At 45.4% G+C, this 10,373-nt stretch overlaps 1 protein-coding gene across 1 annotated transcript in view; it reads right to left on the bottom strand.

Moving 5' to 3' along the window:
* The window catches only part of CSUI_008987 (lipase domain-containing), a 15,417-nt gene extending 5,134 nt beyond the window's left edge, over positions 1–10,283 (bottom strand). The window contains exons 1-6 of the mRNA XM_068069106.1: positions 4,940–10,283; positions 4,334–4,503; positions 3,780–3,984; positions 2,708–2,937; positions 1,485–1,895; positions 201–596 (exon numbers count right to left, since the gene is read on the bottom strand). Of these exons, the coding sequence (XP_067918911.1) occupies positions 201–596; positions 1,485–1,895; positions 2,708–2,937; positions 3,780–3,984; positions 4,334–4,503; positions 4,940–8,648 (5,121 nt within the window). The 5' untranslated portion in view covers positions 8,649–10,283. The remainder of the gene's footprint in view (positions 1–200; positions 597–1,484; positions 1,896–2,707; positions 2,938–3,779; positions 3,985–4,333; positions 4,504–4,939) is intronic.
* Positions 10,284–10,373: the final 90 nt, after the last annotated feature.

Genomic DNA, 10,373 nt, shown 5'->3' with positions numbered 1-10,373 from the left:
AAGATAGATAGATAGAAAGATCTGTTAGAAGGGATCTCGTCAATGACTTGGCCACAGATATCCCTCCCTCTCCCCCTCTCCGACAGAGAGAACACCAACACCTTAGTGACTTCTGTAATGATCTACTGACAGGCAACCTATGAGTACATCGATCTCTTAAGGGAGAAAGAACGGAAAAGTTTGTATGAAATCTAACTTACCGATGGGGCTCCAAAGGAGACAGCGACAACACGTATGGTGCCATCATCCACAGATTTCTTGAATTCCTTTGAGAAGTAGAAAGCGGCAATCTGTGCTGCTGCGCCTCCTTGAGAATGGCCTCCGAAGAGGACAGTGAAAGGTGTGCTTGCTGTACGATACCTATAAGCGATTCTCAGCGCGTCCATAGGGTGTATATCCGGAGAGGTTTCATTTTCAACTTTCTGAAGGACTTTAGAATCTATAGGAGCTTTAAGAGAAGAGATGAACTCTCGTGTTCTTGGAAGGAAAGATGTTTGATAAAGAAGGCGAAAACCTCGATGAACTTTCGCATCTGGATGGTCGCTCAAAGTAGGTTCTCTCTCTAAGGGATGAGACATCCGATTGATCAACCACATCTACAGGATAACCAACAACACAGACGAACATCAAGAAGGAAACAAGATGAAGAAATATGGGGAGAAAGACACGTATATACAGAAAGTGAATAGATAGAGATAGTTAGTTAGATAGATAGATACCCCAACCACGAATTTGTAAAAGTCAGTGATTCACCAGTCTTTCTGTGTATATGAGTGGGAGAGACCATCGGGCAGCTATGATTAGTTAAGATCAGTAAGATAAACATGAGCCATGCCCGATGCAGACAGACACTTAGCTTTTCTTTCGTCAAGTTCAGTATCAACTCTGTATGCCCTACAATGAAATTCCCCTCATACTGTGGCACTGTCTTTAACACCTGTCCCCACATCGTTTGAAGTTGCTATCTTTGCGCATGCGTATGATTCGATTCTCTTCCTGAATTTAATTGCCCAGGTCATCATTCCTACTCCTCACCGACGCGTACGAAAACGTATGTATGTATGTATATGTATATATAGTCATGTACGCAGACCCGCGTAACAAGTACAGAGACAAAAGACAGGAGATATTTCTACATGAAACCCGACGGGCAACGTCACCTTCACATAGCCACGTGTATAAACTTGCAATCCTTGCTTGTCTTCGAAGTTGTACGAGATACGCGGTGGTCGCTAGACACACAAATATCACGCCATCATCGGCGCATAACGAGCCGAAGAAGCATCAGACCTATGCTCGTACTCTTCTTCTCTCTCTGAGCTGGACCAGCAAAGCCTCTTCTGCCACCAGCCCCATAGACTGACTACTCCGCTAGATTTCGATGAAGAAGAGCAAAACCCCTCTCCCTGTCCGATCGTATTCCTATGAAGGATAGACAGATAAAGCTAGAAAGAGACGGATAGTACTGGTGTATCTATATCTACCTTAGGTAACGTCGTGGGCTTGGTAACCCATACTGCATGGACAGGATCTCCAGGTGTTACGAGCCCCGCTTTAACACGAGTATAACGGGCCTGATGGTGCTGTGTATGGTGACTTGGCGGCAAAGAGGGTCCCTGTTCTTCTTCTCCCCCTTCTTTTTCTGGCTGTTCTTCTCTTCCCTTATCCTCTTCTCCTCTATCTCCATCTGCATGTTGTTTCTGTTGTTGTTGCTCCTTGAAATCCGAAGCAACACGAGCTACTAGATCATGAGGTGTAAGCAAGACTGTGAACGGCGTGTCGAAGTAGAAGTCAAACGTCGCGTCTTCACCGCATCGATCTGGATGTATCGTCAGAGTCTTGCCTTTGTATCGGTAATGATACGTCGTCTTTCTCTTATGTTCGAGATGAGGGTCCTGAAGAAATGATAAAGAAAACTCCACACATGACTGCGTCTACTCTTGAGATATGGAGAAGAGCCACTCGGTTATGGGACGTGTCGATACAGAGATAGGAGATGGTCGAATCACGAAAGATCTCTCTGCTTCTTTGTCTTACCATCTGACAGCCTGAAGGTCCCACGAAAGACGACAGCTTGTAAAGGGGTAATGAAGAAAGATACAGAGATCAAATAGGCTATTAGAACGAAGATCCACGATCTCGAAGCTTCCCTACTACATGGCTCTGAGCCAAGAGACACATATATACCACCCCACACATTCGTCAACCTTACATGTTATACAGTCGTACAGAAATATACATATACATGGATGTACTCATATGTATGTATATACGTATATATAGCCTGCAAAGAGATTAGAAAGTGACTTGATGAACGGAGATAGAGCTCATTAGCCTCGAAAGCCCCGAAGTGCTTCTGAACCCCAAACCTTTTTTGGAGTCTTTGGAGAGACGCCGGAAGAATAGAGAGAAAGAACTTTGAGAGTTCGGATCGAGGGACCGACGAGCTCAGCACACGAGAATGACGTGGGGCTAGCTGGCCAGTTGCTGACCACGGATAAGACGCCGTAGTACACACGGCTGTCACATCCTATTCAGTAGCTACTATGACTGTTCGACGCCTGTAATACAGCGATATAAAGCATGGTTTATATACCTGAATATATATCTACATCTATACACCTCTACATACGCCTAGGAAGCCTACAACTAAGGATAGCTAGGTGGATATCGAGATAGAAAGCTGCATGAGAAGATAACAAGATACCTGGTCGCCCTCCGTGTCATTAAACTGCGCATAGACTCCTTCAGCCATGAATTCCCAAGGAGCTTCTTCTTCTGTTGCTTCTGTGACTAGACCATCACCCGATACTCCTCCATGGTGTGTACGGGGAGGAGGGTGTAGTTCAAAGGGATCTGCATCTTCGTCTATAAGCCGCATGGTCTCGGGGTCGATATTCTTGAATCTCCATACACCATTAGCATAGCGGACTGGACCTATAAATGCGTCATGAGAGGAACGCGATACAAAAAGACAGTGAGAAAACCACACAGGAACGAAGGTACGGGAAAGACAAGGCGAGTGAGAGACGGCGGCTCTGAAGCAAAGCGTTTCGAGCCAAGTTCAAGAACGTGTCCTAGGCGGACTCAAGCAACACGTACACTGCATCTTCACATGTTACAAAAGATCTTACGAAGAGTGGATATCGCGCTGCATCTACATATAAGTATGTACCGTGTATCTATGTGTATATGTATGAATATGTATTGGGTATACGTGTATACAGGTATACGTTGTATATGCATGTATCCATCTACATAGGCTGTACATAGATTGTATCTATATGGATGTATACTTTATACTATACTATCCAGCGGAAAAGTTTACTTCTTCGTTGAGAGCCGCAAGATACATGCGAATAGACACCAGCGTGTAGTACGACGTATGGAAACATCGAAAGACACCATAGACGCTCCGACAAAAAGAAGGCCAGGAGAAGGGAAGCATGGAGAAGACGAGCGAGGTAACTGTCCATGAAGACATCCACGTACGGATATCCGTACACTACCTACCTTCCTTTACATCCTGCCAGCAGACTGAGACACGACTATTACATATATACATATTTACATACATATACATACATGTATGTATATCCTTTCACCATGAATGAGCAACATTTACCGTAAGAGGAGCCATGGAGGCGTCGGGAACAGACGGCACCATCTATCTACCTTTCATCTATCTATGTGTTTACGAAGAGATGACAGACACGGTGTCTTTTGAGTGAGAAGAACGATAAAGTTTGTCTTTTCTTCGTCTTTTCTTTCTTCCTTACGACGTTCGATAACACGATGTACGCCGAGCTCCGTAACAGTCCACCAGGGGAAGAACGTATCTACACCTTTCATCTTCGCCCAGGGCCATAAGAAATCTGCTCGAGAGATTTCAGTCACCATGAACCATAGTGTATGCCACATCTCATACAGAGCTAATCTCCACCCTCTTGTCTCATCTAAGGGAAGCTTATGAGAGACCTTCACCTGAGACAGCGGAAGACCCACAGGCATTGGACACCTAGACGGTAGATTACAGAGACATTAGGGGGAGAGAAGAAATGCACGTATAAAGGCGTGAGGTATGTATAGATAGATAGATAGATAATGTACCAACGAGTACAGAGTCGCATCATGTATAGCGACAGCATGTATGATCCTCTTTTAATACGAAAGGAGTCAACAGAGGGGACGGATCGGGACTACTCAAAGAGCACGGCATTACTACACCGGTAATGTATACGATAAGGACGTAGGTATGAATATGTACATATAAACAGCCTATCAATGTAGTGAAGAATACTGCGTGTGAAGAGAGAAAGTGGTTTAAGCTTACAGTGAAAGAATCAGGAATAGATCGAGGGAGAAAGAATTCTCCGTTGGAAGGACTTTGAAGGAGCCACGCTAAGAATGGTTGAGCTGGCCAACTGGACGGAGTGGGTGGCGGCGCGTCATATCCTTCAGCATAGAGATCACTATAGTACGTATGTGCTGTACACGCCAAACCTATCAAAACATAGACAAAGATACAAACAAAGATAGAAAGAAAGAGAAATGCAATACGAAAGACAAGAGACACCAACAGGCCTCTCGTCATCCAGATGACGCCATACATACTTACACATCTATGCTCATACATGTGTACACATTTACACGCGTGCTTGAAAGTATAGTAATACGTATATAGGCATGCATGTATATATATATATATATGCAGGCATGCATGCATGCATATCCCATCGAGAGAGAGATAGACGACCCGTACGTATACTCAGATACACATACATCAATACCCGGCTGTGTCAGCGTGTATATACATACGAGCATCCTTCAAGAGATGGAGTCCATCGTCGAGTCATTTACACTTAGGCTTCTTCCTCCCGTTTCTTTCTTTCATGGTGTAAAGAAGAAAAGAAGACGTTATAGAGAGAAGAGATCTTACCAAGCAGCATAGTTGTCGCGGCACTTTCCATGACCTCCGGGCCTTCATGCTCAAGTACTGAAGCAAAAGCTTTTCCTATGTTTGGAGGCAATCCTTTCTTTTTCTGTCGATCTACTTGCTCCGATAGCTTTTGAATGAGAGCCCATACAAACGTCGTCAATCGACTGCGTAAGAGCTTATGCGTTTTACTAAGCAGAGCAGCTCCTTTACTAAACAATCCGCCACGGACACCGCGTCTCTTTCCGTCTCTATGACGAGAGAAGTGAGAGGATGACGACGATGAAGATGAGGATGATGGGGGAAAGGAATGATGTCGACGAAGGGAGTTGGACTTCATTTCCGAAGAAGGATGACCCGTGGCAAGAGAAGTTGTCGTACCAGGGTTGGATTGAGACAGACCATTCTCTTCTATTCTATCTGAATGAGAGAGCAATCGAATGTCGAGGTTCTTTTCTTCTTCTTCCAAATTCTCTTTCTCCTCTTCGTCTTCGTCCTTCTCTATCGTGTTGAGGTCTTTCATCTGATACACTAGTTGTTCATCTGGCGTATGATCAAGAGAAGAAGAAGCTAGTGTCGTCGCCAACTCTCCATTCTCATGTGAAAGTTGCTGTGCATGAAGACGATCCTCCTCCGTGTGTAGGTCCTCGGGGAGGTGCAATAAGGAAAGATCCTCGTGGTGTCCTTCTTCTTCTTCTCTCAATCTTCGGTTCATCTCCCCCTCTCCTGTTTCTGACAGGTTTTCTTCTTGTTCTTGTTGCTGATCTATTTCTCCAGAAGCCACACCCGTTGAATGCTTGGGAGGATGCTGATGAGGAGAATCATGAATATGAGACTTGTGAGAAGACGGAGAGGGTGGACCCCCCCCCCATCGATTCGTATACCATCGAGTTACGGTATCGAGAGTTCTATAGAGCCGTCCTTCGGGATAGAAATGGGACATGACCTTATCATACTGAGGAGGAAGAGATTTCTCGAAAGCTCTTCCGTATGTCTTCCATACACACTGAAGATCTGAAGTCAAAGGTGACTTCACTAAAGGCCTCCAGTGGAACAGGCCATCACATGATCTTTGCTGTTGATATGCCTGTTCATCAAAACTAGGATCTTCTCCCAATCTTGAGAGATCAGCTATTCTTTTCACATCATCCAGAATCGTTGTTTTTTGAAACGTCGTCTCATTCTTACGAAATCCGGGTGTCAAGGCATCTTCCTCTCTTGTCGAAGATGGGGAAGGAGGAGATGAAATGGTAGTAGTCGTAGGCGTCGTCGTAGAAACAGGATAAAAAGAATCCTTTTCTTCTCCTTCTTCTTTCTCTTCATCCAATTTCTTCTGGTTGTTGAGACCGACATTAGGAGAGGGGGGAGACGGGGGACTTAATGGTGGTGGTGGAAATCGCCCACTACTGCCTTCTATTATGGCATCTGTCTCGTCCGTTCTCCTCTCGGTCGAAGAAGAAGAAGAATCCTTGTTCGATGAGGGGAATGATGAGGCATTGGGAGGTCTTGAAGCTTCACGTTGTTCTGCGGCTTCGAGATCTTCATCTTCAGAGGTCCCCCCTGTAGATGAGGAGGGCCCTGAGGAAGAAGAGGAAAAAAGGTTTAGCCCGTTGAAGTCTAAGACAGGCGATAAGGTTACTGTATGAGATATAGACGAGCCTGAAGGTAAGAAGATAAGACTGTATTGACTGGAAGTTGTCTCATGATAAGGACACCCCCAAACAAACGAGATATTCTCATGGAATACTCCGGAATGATCGCCTTCTTCTTCTCCATGAGAAGTTCTCTTTCCATCTCTCTCCTCTTCTTCATTTGGAGTCTTCTTCATCTTCGTGAACACCCCGCTATCTTCTTCTTTCTTGTCATCTCTTTCAGTCGTCTCCTGATGATGGTAGTCTTCTCTTGAAAGATTCCTAAGCCCATGTGTACTACCAGGAGGTGCTTCAAGACCGGTATACCTCCTAGACCTATCGTTGTCTCCCCCTTCATTGCTACCGCCCATTCTCCCCTCGGCCGATTCTATAGAGGTTTCGCTCCCTGTCAAAAACGCTGTTGGTGTACTCGCCAGAGAAGAAGATGCTTTCTCTTCATGAGCCTGTCCCTTCATAAGCTCAGGACTCTCTTGATCATAGTCACTATGAGAAAGATCTAGATGCACACCTTCTTCTTCTGCAAGACTCAGCGCCGAACTAGAAGACAATGATGGAGGTGTCCCTTGGCGATCGAATGAAAGAGAAGATGCAGAGGAGGAGAATGACAAAGGTAGGGAAGATGCTGGGAAAGAAGAAGAAAAAGAGGAAGACCGAGTTGCAGTAGTAGGAGTTGAGACATGATCATGTTCCTCATGGTCTTCGAAAGAAACTTTAAACAAAGGATAGAGAGGATGAAAATAATGGAGAGACGGAGTAACTCCTGGTGCAAGAAGATTTCTCATTGATTTCGATTTGAAGGAATAAGAGAGGACTTCCTCCACTTCTTCAAGATCTTCTTCAAGAAGATCTTCAAGTGTACGTGCTTTCTTATATAAGCCGAGTTTCTCAGCTGTATCTGTTACAGTGGTTTTCGTTTTCTTGAAGATATTATAAACAAACTTTGGCATATTTTTCGCTGCTGTCTTTCCCCACCCTATTGCACCTGCTAAGCTATCACGCAGAAAATGATGAGGAGTCTCACCATTCACGGCTGGCTTTGGATCATCTGCTTCTCCTGCTTCTTCTCTTTTCTTTCTCTCGTTCACGAGTTCTCCACGATCTTCGTCCGACAAGCTATCGACCTTGTCAGGCAAAGATTCTTTCTTCTTGGTCTTCTCATCTTCTTCCTCCTCTTCAGCTATGACTTGTAGATGCGTTCTCTTATTCCCCCCTTTCTCTTTTCGATGGGGGGAGGGACGTTTCTTTCGATGATGCTCATGCTGACGGGGGGGTGCCTGAAGAGGGCTTCGATTCTTGATGTCCTTGTCATCTTCAAGAAAAGGAAAGAAAAAAGCTCTCATCCTAGAAAGCTCTTCTTCCTCATCGTCATGGACCCTCCGAGATCTCGAGTAAAAGGGCCGGCTATTATCCTCTCCTCCTCTTCTTTTTCTTTCTCCTCCTGCTTCTCTTGCTTTTCTTTGTCCGCTTCTCTCTCTTTTGCTTCTTTCTTTCTGACTATTAGGCTTTGTGGGCAACCACATACCATGACTTTCGCTGCTACTACCCTCGGTGTATCTACCCTGCACTTTTCCTCCCTCGATATCCCCCTCCAAGAGGACCATTTCATCATCCTTAGATGAAGAAGGCGAACGAGAAGGTGAAGGAGGACTAACGGATGTACCTTCTATGGAGATGGTCGGAAGTATCTCTGTGAAGTTTTGATCCCTTTGGGTATTAGAGGAGAAAACAGAAGGATCTGCATCCTGCTGCTGTTCTTTTTCTTCTTTCCTCTTCTCTGCGTTCTCCTTTTCACCATCGTCTATTATCTCTTTCTTCGTACCTTCCCCATCTTGTTCTTCTACTTTCTTCTTCTCGTCTTTGTTCTCCTGTCCTCCTTCGTCTTTAATCTTCTTTATGAAATTCTCATGATGATGATGAGGAGCATTCTTTCCCCCATGAATACTGTCAAAATCCAAGATAGGCAGTGCATGCGTTGAATCCCCTTTCACGTGTGTTTCAGAGAAAAAAGAGAGAAGCGCGATACACAAGATCACGCGGCAAACAAGAACTGTTGTCGCCATTCTTCCTCTCCGAAGAGAGCGGAGATTTCGGAGACAGAAACAACCGCTTACGAAGGAGGAAGAAAAAAAGCGTGTATCTATATATACATTCTTCCCAAAAAGATCTGATAGGAACCCTACCACAAACTCTCTGTCTTCGTTTCTCTTTGGACCTATCTCCCCTCGCTATGGCTGCCTGCCACCCCAAGCTTACAAGGAACACTCTACCATGAAAATCCTGCATGTAATCATGTAGGCAGCAGTGGGCGTTACAAACGGACGAAGCCTGCTAATGCTCTCTCTTTCTCTATATAAGAAGGAGAAGGTAGAAGGCGAGAGAGAACAGAATGGAAAAGTCTGGTGAGACAACACACTTCAAAGGATTGAGAAAAACTGATGGAAGAAGTGCGAGAGAAAGGAAAGGTAGAAAAGACCCTGAAATATGTCTTTAGATGAAATGAGACAGTTCACAGCCGATTCCTCTCTTCCCTGGAGTTCACACGAATACCTACTACGGACATATATACTACATCTCTCGGCGTCCTCTCTGCACATGTGTACGTATGCACAACGATAAAGTTGAGGCTGTCCCTCGATGGCCAGGGAAGGGATCAAGCAACGGGTGAGAGAAGCGAGCAACGACGAGGGTGATACAAACCACAGTAGAAGAGGCAGGGCCAAAATGAGAAAGATGAGCACAAGAAAAGGACAACTATAAAGACATAACGGAAACACAACGGGAACTAAACCTTGTCGAGAAAACTAGGCGATGATCACTCTCCTGTTGGACACCAAGCCATCTCTGCAACTCCGTAGAGAATGAAACGGGCAGTGAGAAAAGAATACGCTATATCATTGATAACCATACAGAAAAGACGTTCCCAGTCGTCTGAAATCTGAGAGCCACTGACGAAAATGAGTTGAAACATTGAAACCCGACTTCGACAGAGATCTAGACAGAATGAAGCTTCATCCCAAGACCCGCTACGGCAACACAAGAAGAGAACTCGAGAAGAGGAGTTCAAAACGAATCTCACGGCCAAGAGAGCCACAACACGTTCTTCGGACTGCGTCTCTCCTCTCAAGACCGGAAGAAGCGACGGCAAAGTACGAAAGAAGAAGGAACTTGCTCACGTTTCTTCTTCATTCGTTCCTCTGTTGCATTATGCTGACGATCCTTAGGGTTGGATCTTCTTCTGAAGATTGCTTTACAACATGAAGAGTCAAACCGACTCTGATTAGCGCGGATGCAAGGCTTTATGCATCCCTCTCTCTTCTTGACAAATTTTTCAGGAGTCGAAGGATCTGTCTAGGAAGGATTCGCATTCCTCCTAGCAGGGAAGTGTCCCGAAATCGAACAGCGACTCCCACTGATTTTGAAGGAGACGCAGAGAAATGGGAGAAAAAAATTAGGAAACGCCGTCGTAGTCTCCCGAGTCGCCGGGATAGAAGAGAAGGGAGAACCCATCGTCTAGTATCTCCTTTCCCTAAGAACGATCGGCGGCGGCTTTGTGGTCACTGATCATCTTCTTCCACCCTCTTTGTCACTACCCGGACCCGCGGATCCGCCACCCTGATCCGCGCTGGCTGGCTCTCTAGGGTCACCGCCGTCGTCGGCAGCAGCTGGGACTCAACCGACCGTTACGCCGCCGTATCGTCTCCTCTGTATCAGTACGTGTAATGGACGCCGCAATATCTTAACAAGTTTATATCTGTCTTGTCACCGAAGCACAACACGTGTCACAG

The sequence above is a fragment of the Cystoisospora suis genome (assembly GCF_002600585.1).
Source record: "Cystoisospora suis strain Wien I chromosome Unknown contig_5213, whole genome shotgun sequence".
NCBI lineage: Eukaryota > Apicomplexa > Conoidasida > Eucoccidiorida > Sarcocystidae > Cystoisospora > Cystoisospora suis.
The sequence above is the reverse complement of the archived record's forward strand: the minus strand, read 5'-3'. Positions and strand labels throughout refer to the sequence as shown.